Source organism: Struthio camelus, chromosome 5 (assembly GCF_040807025.1).
Source record: "Struthio camelus isolate bStrCam1 chromosome 5, bStrCam1.hap1, whole genome shotgun sequence".
Taxonomy (NCBI): domain Eukaryota; kingdom Metazoa; phylum Chordata; class Aves; order Struthioniformes; family Struthionidae; genus Struthio; species Struthio camelus.
The window spans coordinates 67,993,501-68,010,886 of NC_090946.1; the positions used below are offsets into that span (position 1 = coordinate 67,993,501).

The following is a 17,386-nucleotide window of genomic DNA, read 5'->3' on the forward strand; positions in this document are numbered from 1 at the left end:
TGGGAGGAGGAGGGAAAAAAAAAACCTAAAATGGTGATATAAAAACATTTTAGCTATTACTTTTAATATAAGAATTATTAATGCTCTATGTGCTTACCCAGACATTTCACTATTTTTACAGAAAACTAGTCTTAATTGGGCTGTCTTTACCGTCACACAAAGCGATGTCATTGATGAGAGGGCCAGGAACAGAACTCTGAACCATCACCTCTTATTGTGGGGAAAAAAAAAAAAGTAATAGGGAAGTACACTTCGTGTATGGCACCAGTTCAAGTTACCGTTTATCTTGTGAGCCCTTTGGAGACGAATTTGTAATTTGAGAGTCTTATGTTTCAGGACAAAGATTAAAAAATTGGACATTAAAACAAAAAGAGAGACAAAATAGGTTTTTGCTATAATACGTTTACTTTCCTAAGAAGAGATTTTTCTGGTAGAAACGTGTAAAGAGCTGGTGATTTTTCCCTTCAGTTTTGCTGAACGCTATGCCATCGCGCTTCCCGAAACAGTTACCAGAAAAGCGTGTCTCTGCTCCGTGCCGCCCGCGAAGGAGAAGTACACGCCTGACGGAGGTGACTACGCACGGCGGCAGGCAAAGCCTCGTTTTCCGCTCTGAAGCGCCGTGCGGACCAGCGCGGGGACGCCAGCCTGCCCAGGCCGGTCTGCCGCAGCCGGCGGCTCCCGGCCGCGGGCGCTCCGCGGCGCTTGTGGCCGCTTCTTCCAGTAACGAGCAGTTCCCCCGGCTTTACTTTCCGCGGCAATTACAGGCCGCGCTCAGGCCCGCCTGGAAACCCCCCGGTGCTCACGCACGTGCTGAGCTGGGCCCAGCCCCCTCCGGAGCCCTCCCCGGCCGTGCGGTGCAGCCACCTCTGGCATCGCCCGGCGTGAACCCGGCAGCGCCACGGCCGGTCGCCGCCTCGCCCCGCCAGGCGCATGCGCCGCCCCGCAGCCGTTAGCGCTTTGTTTTCAAACGCCGGCTGGCTGCCCTAGCCGGAACTACATCTCCCAGGCTGCTCGCCGGCCCCGCGGCCGCTGGGCATGCGCGGGCGAGCTAGCGTGCGCGGCGTGCGGGGGTGGCCGCGACGCTGCGTAAGGCCCCCCCCCGTTCTAGAACGTTGCTGTGGTAGCGCCCGGGCGCCATGTTAGAAGGCCGGAGGGGAAGAGGAAAGTGAAGCAGCGGTGGCCGGGCCTAGCGAACGGCTCTTTCTTCCCTCTAAGGCCCGACCCCGGCCCGTACCATGATCACGATCCCTGCTTCCCAGCGGGAGGAGTGACCGATCCGGAAGCAGCAGCGGTGGGGGAGGACGAGGAAGAAGAGGAGGAGGAGGGAGAAGAGGAAGACGCGGCGGCGGCGGTGGTGGTGGTGGCGGCGGCGGCGGCGGAGGAGGAGGAGCCGGAGAGACGATGCCGTTGTAAGTTGGAAACCTCGTGGAGTGTCTTAAAAGCCTCAGCCTTGTTAATCCTCAGCGCTCCCCTCGTAGCGCCCTGTGCTCTCTGTTCACTGGGGCCTTTTCTCCTCGCTCTCGCCCTTCCCCCTCTCTCGTGCTCCCCCCCCCCCCCGGTCTTGGGCTCTTCCGGTGCCGCAGTGTGAGGGGCTGTGAGGCCGCTGCTCGCCGGCCAGTCCGCGAGGAGCGACTTGCTTTCTTCTCCCCGTCATCGCTACGACCTCAGAAAGAGATGCTGAGGTGGCTTGTACGTTATTGCTGTTATCGTTTTCTCCTTCGCGGTCTTTCAGCAGCGAGCATGAGGGGCCGCGCGGCCACGGCGCGGATATCCGTGTTGGTGAAGGGGGGGGGGAAGACTTAGACTCAGCGTGAACTCAAGCCAGATCAAGCGGGAAGGTGCAGCAGGTTTATCCTCTTCTTGCGTTCTACTTGGCCGCAAAAGATGAAGCTTTTTTTTTCCCTCTCAAAGATGCTACCAGACCCACTCCCTCAGTTGCTGTGTGAACAGCTTTTCCTCGTTCCGTGGGGGGAGAGGCGCGGGGGCTGGTTCTAACATGTGATCCGAGCTGAGCTCGCTGTCCTTGCAAAACTCATCCAGCGCTCGGTGGCTCCGAAATGCCAAGCCGCTTAGTGGACCTCGTTTCCAGCCCGTGCCAGGAGCGCCCCCTGGCCGGTAGTAACGGATGGGTGTTCATCGTTCCTCCCACCGCCGTTCGCCGCGGGGAAACTGGGGGGCTTTTCCCCTGAAAAAGTAGGCCTTGTCCGTTTGACCTGCCGTGTTGTAATCGTTCCCGTAGTCTTGAGTGACGAAGCGGGACGTAACTTAATCTCTGTTTCTTCGCTGGTCGTTTTTTTTTGTTCTTGATGTTTTGAAGGTCCAGAGTGAGACAACAGATCTTCCTAATCCCTCGGTTTCATAAATCGTAATGTTTGTACTTTATCTTAAATTAAGTGGAGAAAACCAGTGATGGACAGGTGGTTAAGTGGCTTTTAGGAATAAGATGTATTGTTATTCTAGGCCTTTTTGGGTATTGAAGGAGACATACAAAAACAAAAGTTACTGCCTTAGCTATAGATTTAAGCATGAAGGGTTTATGTAAAGAACAGCCCTGTTTTACTGTTATAGAAAACAGGTTTTTTTTATAGAGTCTAAAAGCGCTTCTATATTAGTCATGGTGCAGATAAGACAAACTTAGCTGAGCAAGTTTATGGTGGGAAAAATACAGAGTGGATGAACGCAGAAGGGAAAATGGTTATGCTGAGTGTTTTCTAAGGCTCGTGTAACCAGATTGCAGTGTCTTTATAGATAAGTTTTGCTGCTGTTCGTTATAACAATGAAAAGTTCCCAGAACCTTAACTATGAAGTTGGCTAAGCTTTTTTGCTCCAGGAAAATGGGAGGGTGTTTACTTTTTCTGCTTTCATTCTTGTTTATTTTGTTGTGACTACATAAATACCAAATGCTTAATAATAATGTTTCAGACTTGGGCTACTTTTAATGATTGAATTGGGCCACTGGTTGCCTTCAGCTTTGAAGAGATTAACAATGATTTGTAATTTTTCTTACTACAGGAAATCACGATAAACTTTAAAAATACTTAAGTAATATTATTAGAGTATTTGCACTATTCTAAAATGTTAATGTTTGTGCTGAAAAAAAGCAGTTGGCAGCCATTCTTATACAAAAGGTTATCTTAATGAGGAAGAGGGTAAAGTTTTCTCAAATTCTGCATTTATTCTATTGTTTACGCATTTTTGGAGTAGTTAATTTCTTATTACTCAGTCAAGGCTTCAAAGTAAGCGTTGCAGTGCTAGTAACGTTTTTATTCCTTATCTGGGTAGTGGTAGCTCTAATTTTAAGTTTAGTGAGTATTTAATGTTTAGAATATTTAAAAACTTAGGAAGTTCTCTTCTGGCTTCTTTCCATTCACTGCTTTTTGATGTTACCCTTTGGCTGACGGGTAGAACAACCCTATTCGTGTTGTCACTGCCACGCTTTCAGGGTGACAAGCAAAATACATCTGTACTTTTTCCCCCCTTATTTTGGAGGAGGAGCCTTTAAACTTCAATTTTTAGGGTGCTGTCTACAATCGACAGGCCTAGTCAGAGCTCATCTCCCGCCCAACCAGAGATGAGAATCGTCACTCTTGCACTTCAGAAGTGTTATTTCAGAGTTCTCAAGAAACATGTAGCAGTTCTGATGCTGCGGGGCGTGTGTGTTTGTGTGAGCGTGTTGTACCATACGGCTAAAAAAAATAAAACTATAAAAACAGGGATGCTATTTACTTACAAGGCACTTAAATAGCAAGAGAATAAACTCAGGTTCTGGTGATGCTGATAGCTGGTATTTGCATAAGCCTTTTAATGTTTAGTAAAAATAATAGAATCATAAACACTTAAATTCCTAGAAATCTCATTAATATCTTGTGAAGAGTTAGCAGCTGCTTAAAGGAAAAGTCTTAACTTTTAATTGTTTAAAAGACTTATTAGAAATGGATGTAGATATTCCCTCTCTTAAAACATATATTCCCGTGAACCGTTAGGCAAAGAATATTTGTTCCTCTGCATTGTCTGAAACATAACAGTAAAATGCCAGGGAGATATGAGGCTTACTGAGCTGTTAATATGTTTCAGTTAGAGTTACATTGTATGCAGTACGGCTGCTAAGTCAGTGAAGCAGCAGCCATGTCTCTGTGAATTGATGATACACTCTTTTTATGTAACTTGGGCCTTCTGACCCTCCATGTAGCAGAATAACAGCAATAATCTGTTTCTTGTTAAACTGCTAATATTATTTATTACATAGCTTGTCAGCTGAACTTCTGTATCTGCTGAAATCACAGCAAAAGACATTTCATTACCGAAAGTGGAAGAATGCATGGAGTTATATATTTGAAACATTAAAACTGCTATTAAGTGCTATGAAAGTTTAAGTATTGTCAGTATTGATAACTTCCCCGTTAGAATTAGGGAGTGTTGTTAATGAAGTTTCTCGAGCTTCACTGTAGGCAGTCAATCTTATTCTCACTTCCGTTTGGAAGTAAGACTTTGTTTTATTTCACTGAGCTTTGTTTTAGACAAATATAAAAACCATCATTTTATTGGCTTTTAATTAGTCATTGTTAATTTCTATTTCAGAAGAAAGATGAGACTAAACATGGGACTGGGAGTGAATTAAACGGCATGTTTCTGAACAAACTGAGCTCAGATGTTTATAGACTACACTTTAGAAGGAATTAAATATATTGAAGGAATTGAATATAACTGCAAAAGGGATCGAACCTGCTTCAGAAGAACTTAATTTAAAGGGCAAAGCCTTAATTTAAAGGGATAACTTTATTAAGATGAACATAAAATAAAACTTGTACTGAGGATTAATTTTTGAAATGTAGTACAGAGGAACTGTGGTGCAAGTATGTGGTTTCTGCAGTAGTTCTCTTATCTTCTAATGTCACTCCAAAACACGGAGTTGATACTTATTAACATGGAGGTGCTGCAAAGAACTTGTAAAACCCAAATATTTACTGAGCAAATTTCACCTCTGAGGCAAATTAATCTCTTCGCAATGAAATGCTTTGTCTGATTTCTAGTTCTCCATTCAGTACTTCTAATAGCTTTTGAAATCTCTCCTTTTCTTAAATTGCTACCTATGAAATGTTTTTTCTCCAAAATAGTAAGAGACGTTATTTTTGTTCAAGTGCTGCAGAGTTCAGTAGAAGTTTCTGTTATTCAAACTTGAGCAACTTCTTTTGAAACTGTTATGAAGTGTTGTGAATGGTGTGTGTCTCTAGACAGGTTATTTTCACTTTTCTAATGTGCAAAAACTGTCCCAAACTGAAGAGCCAGAGAGAACTCAAGAATGAATCAGGGGTTAATGGAATGTGTTTGAATGTTCTTCCTTCTGCTATAGTTCAACAGCTCTTCTATATTTCTGTTGCCTGTCATTGCTTCAATGCCCATGTTCAGATGTCTTTAACACCTCATACTGACAACTGAAAGCGTCTTTATGGATGATCTAAATGATCCAGCAGTTTTCTGCTAGATTCAAACTTTTTGTTTAGGAAAGTGTCTTAACCACTTAAAATGATGTTTCCCCCTTAATTTGCCCAGACCTCACTCAGTTTTCCTGTCTATTTCTTTTGTGTACGGTGAGGGCATCAGCATTAAGCCAGAAACTTGAAACAATTGCCAAACTCGACCCTTGCCGGAAGAGACTTAAAAATGTGGACAAGACAATTCTGAAATCTGAATTTAGCTCCAATTGACTAGATGATATGATTACCAGTTTTGCCTCAGGGATCTATCTTAGATGTCTTGCACTAGTAAGTAAGAAAGACTGGATTTATTGATGTAGTCAGTTGAGGCAACGGTACATGCCTGGAAACTATAAAGCCTCTTATGTGTGTTTAATTTTATTCTTCCCTTTTTGCACTGTGTTGTGAAATAGCTTTACCAATGGCTACATTACCATAGTTTATTCCTAATTCAATATGTATTGATAACCATATTAGAAGCAACGATCTACCAAAACTAGGGTTTCTAAAGGAAAAAAATCTTTTAGCTATGCTACTGTTAACATGGTACAGACTAGAATTTCATATGCAGTGCTTATATGAAAAGTTGCATTATAGGGGCATTTCATTAAGAATTGAGATTAATTCATGTTTGAAGATGAAATTTTGGATCATAGCATTTCAAAATTAAGCACTGAAGGTGTCACCCAGTTTGCAGATGGCTTAATCTATCAGCCTGTGCTCATCAGTCATTGAGGATAAGTCTGAACAACAACAGTAACGTATTAATTTTAACCATACATCTTTTTCTGCAGCTTCTGTTTTATCCTGTGTTATTGATAGATAGCTCATATTCACAGGAGAGCAAGTTCAAGATCTTAATGCATATGTTTGGATAACTATAACTAGAACCAAATGGGGGAAAAAGCCCGAAACTATATCTTATTCTTTTTTCTGATGAGTTTTAAAAAAAAAAAAAAAAAGCCTAGTCTTAAAAAAAAAAAAAAAAAAAAAAAAAAAGGTTTAGACATGCTTTGAGTTGCCCGTCAGACCCTGACAAGGCCTACCAAACCTAGCGCTGCTGCTGCTAGGATTGACTAATTGGTATGGGACTTTCTGTTGATGTTTAATATTCTTTACTTTTTGTTAATGCTTAACTACAATGACTAACAAATTTTACTAATCACCTCCCCTTTTAGGGATTTGACTTACCTATCTTTTAAAGCTGTAAAGCTAGCATTGACACTTACCTGTTGGTTCCCTCTGAATAAATTTGATAGTTTAAACTAAGGTATTCCAAAGGTAGTATCATGATGTGTTTCAGGTAAAAACTAAAATTTTCATGTGCCCTTTCAAGGAGAGAGATTTTTTTGGGGGGTTAGAGGGTGATCTTTATGGTTTTGTAAACAAGTGAAACATCAGTTGTTCATGATTATCAGTGTTTTTTGGCTAAAATGCAAGATGTAAATGCAACATTAAAGGTGGGAGGTGGAACACAATGGTAAAGTTAGTTTTCAATGACAGTTTATTGTTTCATTTAAAAAGCAGGTAGCAAATGCTCTACTTGAAATTTCTTGTCTTCATGGGTAACTAGGTCGGGGAGAAGATATACCTGTAAATACTTGTTTGCTGAGCAGTAATTTTAAAGATTTACTGCCATTTAAATGGATTAATATTGGTTACTTAGCGCTAGTTAATTTATTGACTCCTTAAATGACTTTATATTAAACTTTCTATGCCTAGTACTGTTTGTTTCTATGATTTAACAAAGACATTCTTCAAGTAGCTTTCAACGTGCTAAATAAAACTTAGAGTAGGCTAAACTTCAGTGGGTGTAAATATTTGAGCTTCAATTTTTTTAGCATAAATATTTTTAGCCTTAAAATATATTAATATTGAAAAGCATTTAGGTAATGTTGAAATGTAAGCTGCTTTGCATCTACTGGACTTCTGAACCCTTCTAGAAGGCAGCTGAGAATGTTACATACTGTTCTGCTAGAAATGTCCATATTCAGTGTTTCTTAGAGATAGAAACATTAATGGTTAAAGGAAAATGCTACATAGTATGTTCTGTGGAGGGTAGATTCACAGCCATAACAGCTGTGGAAAGTGAGGGTTTTTTATTGCCTTTTAGAGGAGTGTGTATGAATACTAGAGTTTGTTCTTGTGAGTTTGGTAAGAATATAACACTTCTCGCACAAGCCCTTTTAAACAGATTTAATCTGGGCAGTGTTTAGACACAAAGTAAGTAATTTATCCAACTTGAGAACAAAGAAGTAGATAGCACTGTCTAGATTTGTATGTGTACCTATGATTTATATTTTTGCTCTGTGCAGGTGATGAAACCGTTTTCTGGGTATTTAGATTGACGCGTTATACTGTCTCTGCCTCTAAGCCTTGAAAAAGGCTAGTAGTACCTATTGTCCAAAAGACTTGATTTTATCAGCAGCCAGAGCGCACAAACTTTTCAGACTTCATGCCTTGTATTGGTTGAGCGTTACTTGCATGAAGAATACACTCCTGTGGGGTTGCTCCATTAGACATGCACACAAAGTCACTTAATGATATTTATAGTTCTGTTACATATCATTATCAATCAGTTAATGGTAAATGTAGGGTGGGGATGTTTGAACCTGCTGCCCAACTGTCTGCTAGAATAGGGGCCTTAAGATGGATTAGCCTTTTGAAGTTTAAGAAGGGATGCTCTCCTTAGTCTAGAAACTTGTAGTATTGAATCTTCAACCTTCATATGCAGGTGAAACTTTGTTTAGGGTGGTTCTTTGTTGCTGAGAACGTTCTGTTTTTGTTTTTATAAAATACATGAACATAAAAGCAGAAACTAAATATATATATATGTGTGTGTGTGTAACAGTACCCAAAGAGGTATGTTCAATAGTTTTTTTGAATCTGTCCTTTCTGTGAGTGGTTTCGAAACTTGTTACATGGCACACGACTGGTCTGTTGTTGTAAAGGGCTTGAAGATACTGCTAACTTAAAACAACATGTGGATACGATTTCCTTACTAAGACAGACCTGCACATTGTGTTTCCAGGGTTTTGCTGTGAACCTGATCAGGGAAGCGATCTAATGTTGGCTGTTCTTTGTCTTGTAATTTGAGGGGCAAGGAAAAGGGATTTTTTTTTTTTTTAAAGTTATTAGTTCTCTAAAATGTTAAGTGTTGAGCCTACAAGCAGGTGTCAGTAAAACTGAAGAGAACTAAGTAGGAAGAAACAGGTAAAAGACAAAGGGCTTGCTCAGCAATACTGACCTCCAGTGTCTGCTTCACTGGATTAGTGCTTGAGTGACATTTTGGTTGAGTCTTTTTTAGAAAACTAGAAATAACTTCTGTCAAACTGAATTTTGCCTACTACTTCAAGGAAGTGTAATATCTATGTGAAATTTGATATAGTTTCTAGTTACGGATGTGTAAAAGTTATAGTGAAACGGTTAGGGAATTTTTACAGAAATAAAGCTAAAATAATGATTGTTTTAGCGTATTACTTTAAAAATATGTAACCTGGAAAATCTTAATTTGAAAAAAAAAAAAAGACCTAATTAACAGTAGGTAGAAGAGGGGAGAAACTGTAAATTTAACTATCTAATTATACTATAAAATAAAATATTTATAATGTCTAAGGGATGTTTAAATATATATTGTTTTATGACTGCTTTTTTTGTGGCAGCTAAGTAGCTAAAGTTCACTGCTTAAGCTATTGTTTGCGTTGTTATTCCTAAAAATAATTCTGAAAAAAGAAAAGTTATATTTAATGGTTTTCTTTGCCATTAGTTAGAATCTATTCTATGTAACCCATCTGAACAATTCTTTAAAATGCCTTCATTCACACATCAAGTCCTAAGGTCTATACGATATATTCAGTTCTTGTCAACTTCTTCATTAGTTGACAAAAGCTCTCCTTAAGCTGAAGGAAGCTATGTCAAATCCTGTTCTCAGAAATGATTAGCTAGGTTTTGATTTTCTGTACAATGTGGTGTGTTTTTTTTGTTGTTGTTTTTGTTGGATTTCTTTCCTGCTTTGATTTTTTTTTTTTTCACTTTCGTTAGTGGGTGGTTGCCCATGGACAAATAGGCTTGAACTTTCTTGGTAAGAAGCTTGCATTGCCACTGAGGTCTTGATTGCAAACAAATTATATATGTGCATTTTTAGATTCAATCCTCAAGGAAATGAAGAATGAAATCCTGAGGAGGAAAATTTTACAAAAAATTCTGCTATGGAAGTCAAAATAAAGCTGTGCTGTAGCTGTGCTTCCCCTCCTTCCCCCAAATATGTAGTCAAACTGAAAAAATGATTCCTTTTTAGTATGTTAGAAATGGACTTATGTATAAATGTGAAGAATTAATAACAATCGTAGTGTTTTGTTTGCAAGGAATGAAACCTTCACGTAAGCTGTGAGCTTGAATTTTTCGCATGTGAGAATCTTTATTTGCCCTAGTTCTGTGAAAATTAAAGGAGACCAAACTGATGGTTTGCCCTAGGGAAATGAATAATCATGTTCAGATAGAGACATTAACACCACTTTTTCTGGATTGAAAATATTAAAGATATTAATTACTTTTGGTTTTAAACATAATGATTACTTTATGTTGTTGAATGAAAACAATCTTACATAGCAAGAATAAGTACTGAAGATTAAAACTTTTACATAAATGTTACTTTAACTTTCATGTAATATTTGTTTCTGTTATCACAAAGGCTTTTTGAATAGCTGTTGCTATAATAGCCACATTTTTTGAGCTGCTTATTTTGATGAGAGGTCGTGAATGTTGATGTTGGTATCTTAAGAGTTGGTTAACTTATCTAAGTTGCTTTCATATTTTTTTATGAAAATTTTTTCAAGTGCTTTAGAACAGTGGCTTGTCTCTTAATTAGGAATGCTACGTTTGATTTTTTTCAGAGAAAAATTGTCAAAACAGATTAGCAAAACTTGTACTTAATGCTGAAAGTAACCCTTAGAACTATTTTAATGCAGATTTGAGTAGTGTGTTTTTCTACATCTGTGAAATATCATGAGCAAGACTGAATGTTCTTAAGGGTAAAAATTTGTTTAGTTTACCTGTTTAAAATTAAGTATATTTGTTCTAAAATGCTGGATATAGTTACAAATGATTTTAATAGCTAACTGCATTTGCTATTGTAAATTCACAAGAGCTCTAACTATAGAGATACAGCATGCTGAATACAGACACTTTATTGTACAGGAGTGTGTTCAGTTTTGAAATATTCAACCTTACTGGGCTTAAAGCTCAACCGGTTCTGAAAATAAGGCTGTATTCAAATATGAATATCATAAACAGATGTATACCCATTATGAAAAAACATAAGACTGTTCATATACCCAAGATGCCAAAGTAGGAAACCCATCATTAGATTCGTAGTATGATGCTACCTTCACTTCTGTGTTTCTGCTAAATTTCTCTTGCTTGCTTTCCTGCCCCTCTCACCACCTTCAAATGTGGGAGAAATGACCTACTAGCTAGAGAACCACTTCTCTAGCTTGAAGTGCAAGATAAGGATGCTGTGAGGTCTAATAGTTGGATTGTTTAACTTTGCAACTTTAGTGAGCTATGTCCTTGCAATGAGTTAACTTTACTCTAGGTTTATTTTCCTTTTTAGAAAAATACTCTATGTATGAGTTAAAATGTGACGTTAAGGAAAAAATGTGATTTATGAAATTGTTTCCAGATGCAGTAAGCCTACCTGAGATAGGCTAAAGACACCTAATGTTGCTGGTTGCATCTGTTGTGCAAGGCAAAGTCTAAGAAATAAACCTCTTAAATCTTCTCTCCCCCACCATTCCCCGTATAGCAAGACTATATCTAATGATGGCATCAAGATGAGTCACTAAAGCAGGTTTGCAACTTGGATTTAGCTGATGTTGTTCCTCCACTGTTCTATTACGCAAGCCTGCAAGGAAGTTAGCTTAAAGTGAACTGTGTGATGCTGTTGAGGTCAAAATGTCAAGCCTCCTGACATCTGTGAATGTTTTGAGTTTGTTAAGTCAGCTGATGTAAAAGATCATGCATCATAGTGACTTCTCACCTTGCAACCAATTTTAGAGATGGAGAAAAGTAATTCTATTGCTGTCATTAACATGAAGAGCTAACACAAATTGGTCTGGGATGTGGCTGCTAACAATAGGGTTTTTTTCCCTATTGTATGTGTCTCTATCTGCTAATCTGATGGGAATAAATTTAAAAAAAAAAAATCATTTCGTTGTTGGTAACTCTATCTACCTTTGTTAGTCCTGTTACAACCCAGGGATCACAAACACAGCAGCTACAGAAGCATTATGGCATTACCTCACCGATCAGTTTAGCTGCCCCCAAGGAGTTTGACTGCATGCTTACCCAGAAATTAATTGAAACCCTAAAACCCTATGGTGTATTTGAAGAGGAAGAGGAACTGCAACGCAGGTGAGTAAACATTCTAGTAGTTGTTTTCTCATATCTTGAGGTTCATGTAGTTGATTGCTGAACCCCAAGCATGTTTGTTCTTTCAAATGTGTGTTTTGTTTTGTTTTTTAAATGGCTAGTAAAATACAAAGCTTGAACTTTATCCTCTGGACAGGACTATCTCAGAACATAAAATGGATCAAGTCTTTAGATTTAGGAGGCTGGCTTGCATGTGTGTGTAGCTCTTTTTTTTTTTTTTTTTTCCTTGTTTTTTCTTCTTCACAACTACTTAGTTGTAGTGACCCTTGCTTTTAGGGATTTTTTTCCCCTCTTCTTAAGCCTTCTAGAATTTCTTGCTTTCAGTACTGCTTCTCAGTTTTCTTTCAGGTCCATGTATTTCGTAAATACAGATTTTATTTTGAAAATGAGTAGAATTCATATACCTAATGTGTGAAGTCTTTACATGCCTGTATTTATTCTGAGCTTAAAGGACTTGAATGTCTTTAGATAAAGAGGAAAGTAGAGGGAGTGTTATAAGAACGACTTTAAGTGTGTATATGTATTCATATATATATATATATGCATATAGAAACGAGCTATAATTATATCTGTAATGTTATTCTAGTTGACTCTCATAATGCTGATCAACATTTTAGTAAATAGCACTAGTTTGCTGTAACTTCATTTATATGTGATTCTGATGTTTTATCAATAGGATTCTAATTTTGGGGAAATTAAATAACCTGGTAAAGGAATGGATACGGGAAATCAGTGAAAGCAAGGTATGATTTTTATATAAAAATGCTCATGTTAAGATTTTTGTAGAAAAATAACTATCTTCCCAGTTTAAACATGAAGCATCTTAAATTTGGGAAGACTTGATCAAACTGGGGGAAAAAAATGCAACTGTTACGTGACTTCTTTTATTTCTAGGCAACGTTGCCCATTTAGAGTTGTTATGCAGGTAAACTAACAAATACTGGGAAAATATGTGGCAATTTTAATGCTTACTTTCAGTATTTCCCTCTCCTCCCCAGCTAGAAATACCACTTTTTGTCAGTGTACTTGTGTATGATTCTGCAATACTTATATGCTTAAATTGGCTAGACCTAACCAGTGCTAGATCTAAAAATGGATTTCTTGTAGCTTTAAGATATGTATGATCATCTTCACTTGAATATTCAGTTTTCGAATTTCTTATCCTGTAATGTTGCTTCATTAAACTGTAATAATAATAGTAATATATTGAGTTGAGTTGAAACAAAACTTTTCCTTGAAATCAAGCCATGTTGTATAGGTCTCTCTTCCTCCCTCCCTCTGCCTTTATTTTTATTTTTTTCCTATCCCTGGAGGAATACAAACTTGTAAAAGTTAAGGTGGAAGTGGCTTTTTTAGCCAAAAACAAAACCCAAAAACAAAACAAAAAGTATTTTACTTACAGTGTGTTCAGGTTTGTTTCTTCTGTATACTTCTCTTATGAAATGGGCATTTATACGTTTTTCAAGGCTTTTTGTTGTTGTTATTTTTTTTTAAAAAAAAGCTATATACAGTTAGGTTCCTGAAAATAAAATAGCAAGAGGAGCTTGCCTGGTATAAGATCTGAAGCCACTTAAGTTCATACATGGAATAACAGATTCTCAATTTAGTTGCATTTTTCCACTGGATGACTGTTAATGTAGAGCTTCAAACTGTGATGTATTGCATACTGTTTTAAAGGGGTAACTGTCTTTGGCCCACTGCTGTGTGGGTTCAGAAGTTCTTTAAAGATACATATAGGAATTTTAGTGACCTTAAATTAGTAAAGGTACCCAGACAATTCTATAATAAAATAAACGCTTCTATGAAAACCAAACTTTTGCTTAAAGGAGCACAGTATCTTGTTAAGTGTCTTTGATTCGGAGTAGTTTAATAAATATTGATATGGTAAATAGTATTTTTCTGTTGATCTAAAATGGAATCCATTATTAATTTCTAAGTCAATCTAAAAGCCTGAGTATTAAGCAAAATGGTTAATGTCCATAATATCTCTAAAGTGTTGCTCCTGAATAGTAGAACCATTAGAACAAATACCAAATTTGAGGGAGTAATGCATAATGTAGCCATAATACTACAAATAGATCCCAAGTGGCAAACGTACTTCTCTTTCCTTTAAATGATAAATACTTTATATCAGTAGTAATTAAACCTTAGAAAGCTGTTCATCAAAGACAGTGCATTTATATAGAGAGCAGACTACTACTCAGAATGGTGTTAATCTTTGTAAATTAACATAATTTTCTAAAATATTTTTGGTTTTCATTTTCTGAAGTGATGTGTTTCATTACGCTTTGCAAAGGTAAAATAACCAGCTTTATTTGCTCTATTTAGAATCTTCCACAGTCTGTAATAGAAAATGTTGGAGGAAAAATTTTTACCTTTGGATCCTATAGATTAGGGGTTCATACAAAAGGTAAATTTTACTTTTACTATAAAAATTCTAATATTATATAACCTGTAAATGCCATGCTTAAGTAACAAAATCTTTCTTTGATTTCTGAGGTGGTGTTAGATTTTTTTTTTATGTGAGCTATCTTTGTTCTTCCTTCATTCTAAGTAAAACTTCTTGTATCGTGTTATGGTTTGGGGATTAGATAACAGATGCAAATTAATTTTAAATAGAGAAAGGTTTATACTCGGCTTCTCAAAGTTTATTGTTAAAAATTGCTATAAATGTTCAACATCTGAAGGAAGAATGTATATATGTACAATATACTTAAGGGCTATGAAAATATTTTTCATTCAGTTTGTCTTGGAATTACTTTTCATTGGAAATAGCTGTAAGAAGAGCAACTAATTTTTTTGTTTGGTTGCAAAAATGTTTTTGGCTGTTGCTGGTGTTTTATGTCTGTGTAACCTAATTGTGCTAATAAACACTTTCAGGTGCTGATATTGATGCCCTGTGTGTTGCACCAAGACATGTTGAAAGAAGCGATTTTTTCACGTCATTTTATGAAAAACTGAAACAACAAGAAGAAGTAAAAGATCTGAGGGTATGTGAATTGTCTGATATAGCTAAAGTAAAGATACTGAAAAGTTAACAGTGGGAAAAATGATACATTAAAATAAGCAAAAATAAGTTCTACTGCTAAGGCTCGCACTAGGTTTTTAATTAACCTAGAAGGAGGCCTATCACTGTATTTGAAATAGATTGAGATCTTCCTAAGTCTTTTCTTAGTTACTAGATAACACCAGTTTCAAAATCTGGATAGCAGAATAACCTCTTAGTATGTGTTAGCACCGGTGGATTTCGGTTCACTGTCTGTAGCAGAAAGCAGATGTAAATGCAAGTGTGTGGTCCTGATTCCTTTCAGGATAACTTGTGTGTTTTTAATGAAGGTTTTTTAAAAAAAAAAAAAGAAAGAGTAAGAAAAAAATACTGCATAATTTTATGGTTATATAAACCATTACTGTGATGCTAACAAAACCTATTTTGGCTGTCAACTGTGCATCTGAAAATGAAGGTAACTTTTTTTTTTTGCAAGTATCTTGCTTATACAAGCAATTTAACAAGTAAAGATGAAATTTTCCCTCTTGAGAGTGTAAGAGATACTGGTATACAGTATTTTATTTCCATTATACCTGAATGACAAGCCTTTCTAGGTCACCTTATGGGAAGTTTAGTCTCAGCATTAGCTCAGGATAAAGTTCCTCCTCTTTTCATTCTTTTTAGATAAAGGTTATAACTGGCAAGTATTAAACTCTGATTTGGTTTAGTCCTGCTCTGTCCTAAAATAAAAAACCAAAACATTTAGATTCTCTCTGCAGCATTTTCTCACTGTTACCACTAGAGAATATACAGAGTAAGAGTGCAGTGCAAGCATCTAGTGGTGATACTGCACGCATTGAAACAATTGTATTGAATGCATCAGAACCTTTTTATAATGTAATTTTCAATTTTCTAATTAATCTTACCATAACCTTTTATTTGGTGATGGTTCAAGCTTATGTGGTTGATGTAGCACAAAAGTAAATTAGAACATGCACACTGTCGAATCTGCGATGATGCCAATAACCTTTAGGTCAGCGTGTTATAATATTTTAAATCATTCCAGCTAGGTCTAAGGAAGTGTGTCTACCCCTATCTTTGGAGAACCTGGACTTGAAAAATGGGATGCTCTAGTGGGTGATTTTGGGAGACTTGCTAGCTTCATATCTTCATATCCATCCTGCCAACCAGTAGGCTAAGATTAAGTGTGCAGGGTAGCATTGTGTTCTCCTCCTTCTATGAACTGGAAGACTCTTAGAACTATGCTTAACGTCTTGCAATTCCTAGATTTTCTTACTGGGAAAGCATATAAGGCGGTCATAATGCTTGCTGCTCTTACAGAAGCATGCAGATCTGGCATGTTCACATGCTCAGTTCGGAAAGGTTACAGAATTGACATCAATTAATGAGCATGTTTAGAAAAGATGCTTGAACTTTGGGGATTGGTGACTTGCAGCTGGATTAGGTGAAGTCAGACTGCGTAGTCATACAGCTGTTGTCTTATCAGTTGTCCAAAAAAGATACTGACTGTGGAAACAGTATAAATAAGAGGCCTTTAGAATACCCACAGGTTGGCCTCAGAGTATTTAGAGATGATATGGGGAGTAAAAGATGTCTTCTGAGGTCCTACAGTGACAGAGAAGGAGAATTGCACCTTGAGGTGCTATTGTCAGAGCTTGTTGGTATGAGTGTGGGCTATAATTAATATCTAGGCAGCTGTAACACATAGTACATAAGTGTAGGATTTCAGTCCTTACTGCATAGATCTTCAGTAGTGGAGAAACACATAGCTGAAAAAAGCTGAGCTCAATAAATAGGAAAGCATCAATATAAACAGTGTTTCACTGTGATTGTTTAGACCTGCTAGCTATTGCTTATAAGTGTTATTCTCTATGCTGAAAATAAAATGCAACTTTTTTTCCCCAGGCTGTTGAAGAAGCTTTTGTCCCAGTTATTAAACTTTGTTTTGATGGAATAGAGGTAAAGTTCTCTTTATTTTGTTTTGATTGAAACAAAGCTTTCAAGATCTCCCTGACTTATGTAATATTCACTAATATAAATGCCATTAAAGTTACTGTCCTAAGCTCATACTTTTAAGTATTTGACAGGAGTTGTATTTATCTGCAGTTGTGTAATTTAAAGTGAGACTTTAAGACTGAAGCAAGTCTATCTTAATGTACTTGAAGTTGTGTATAGACTATTTCCTTGTTGTTTTTTAGGCACTGCTACCCACTTGTACTGATTATTTATCATTTAATAGAAATTAATTCAGAAGTCCTGAAAAATGCATATATTGGAACTCTGTAGGGTAGGTCAGTTAACTAATGTGGCTTAAATCATTTTTTGGCTGTTAATGACTAACTGTCCAGACCTTAAATTCAGATTTGCTTCAAAACTTTGTTTTACAGGAAGTTCAGACCTTTGTTCAGGTCTCAAAAATCTACTGTTGAAGGGAAATTGGATAGTCCCTTCATCTTGATCTCTTCAGGCTTTGGTT

General features: G+C 37.4%; 2 protein-coding genes and 1 long non-coding RNA gene across 9 annotated transcripts in view; 2 read left to right on the forward strand and 1 right to left on the reverse strand.

The window, feature by feature from the left end:
* AK7 (adenylate kinase 7) overlaps window positions 1–368 on the forward strand; it is a 27,619-nt gene extending 27,251 nt beyond the window's left edge. The window contains exon 18 of the mRNA XM_068946982.1: window positions 122–368. Coding sequence (XP_068803083.1) covers window positions 122–238 — 117 coding nt within the window. The 3' untranslated portion in view covers window positions 239–368. The remainder of the gene's footprint in view (window positions 1–121) is intronic.
* Window positions 1–932, reverse strand: part of LOC138067518 (uncharacterized) — a 6,363-nt gene extending 5,431 nt beyond the window's left edge. Inside the window, exon 1 of the long non-coding RNA XR_011141639.1 lies at window positions 511–932. This is a non-coding gene — a long non-coding RNA (uncharacterized lncRNA). The remainder of the gene's footprint in view (window positions 1–510) is intronic.
* Window positions 933–1,019: 87 nt separating this feature from the next.
* Window positions 1,020–17,386, forward strand: part of PAPOLA (poly(A) polymerase alpha) — a 47,671-nt gene continuing 31,304 nt past the window's right edge. For 3 of the 7 annotated variants that reach the window (XM_068946986.1, XM_068946985.1, XM_068946987.1), the window contains exons 1-6: window positions 1,032–1,409; window positions 11,715–11,885; window positions 12,580–12,646; window positions 14,232–14,313; window positions 14,784–14,893; window positions 16,816–16,869. In XM_068946986.1, the coding sequence (XP_068803087.1) occupies window positions 1,402–1,409; window positions 11,715–11,885; window positions 12,580–12,646; window positions 14,232–14,313; window positions 14,784–14,893; window positions 16,816–16,869 (492 nt within the window). In that variant the 5' untranslated portion in view covers window positions 1,032–1,401. Of the gene's footprint in view, window positions 1,410–1,563; window positions 1,690–11,714; window positions 11,886–12,579; window positions 12,647–14,231; window positions 14,314–14,783; window positions 14,894–16,815; window positions 16,870–17,386 lie in introns of those variants that run through there. The other 4 variants (XM_068946988.1, XM_068946990.1, XM_068946989.1 and 1 more) reach the window with 2 other exon arrangements.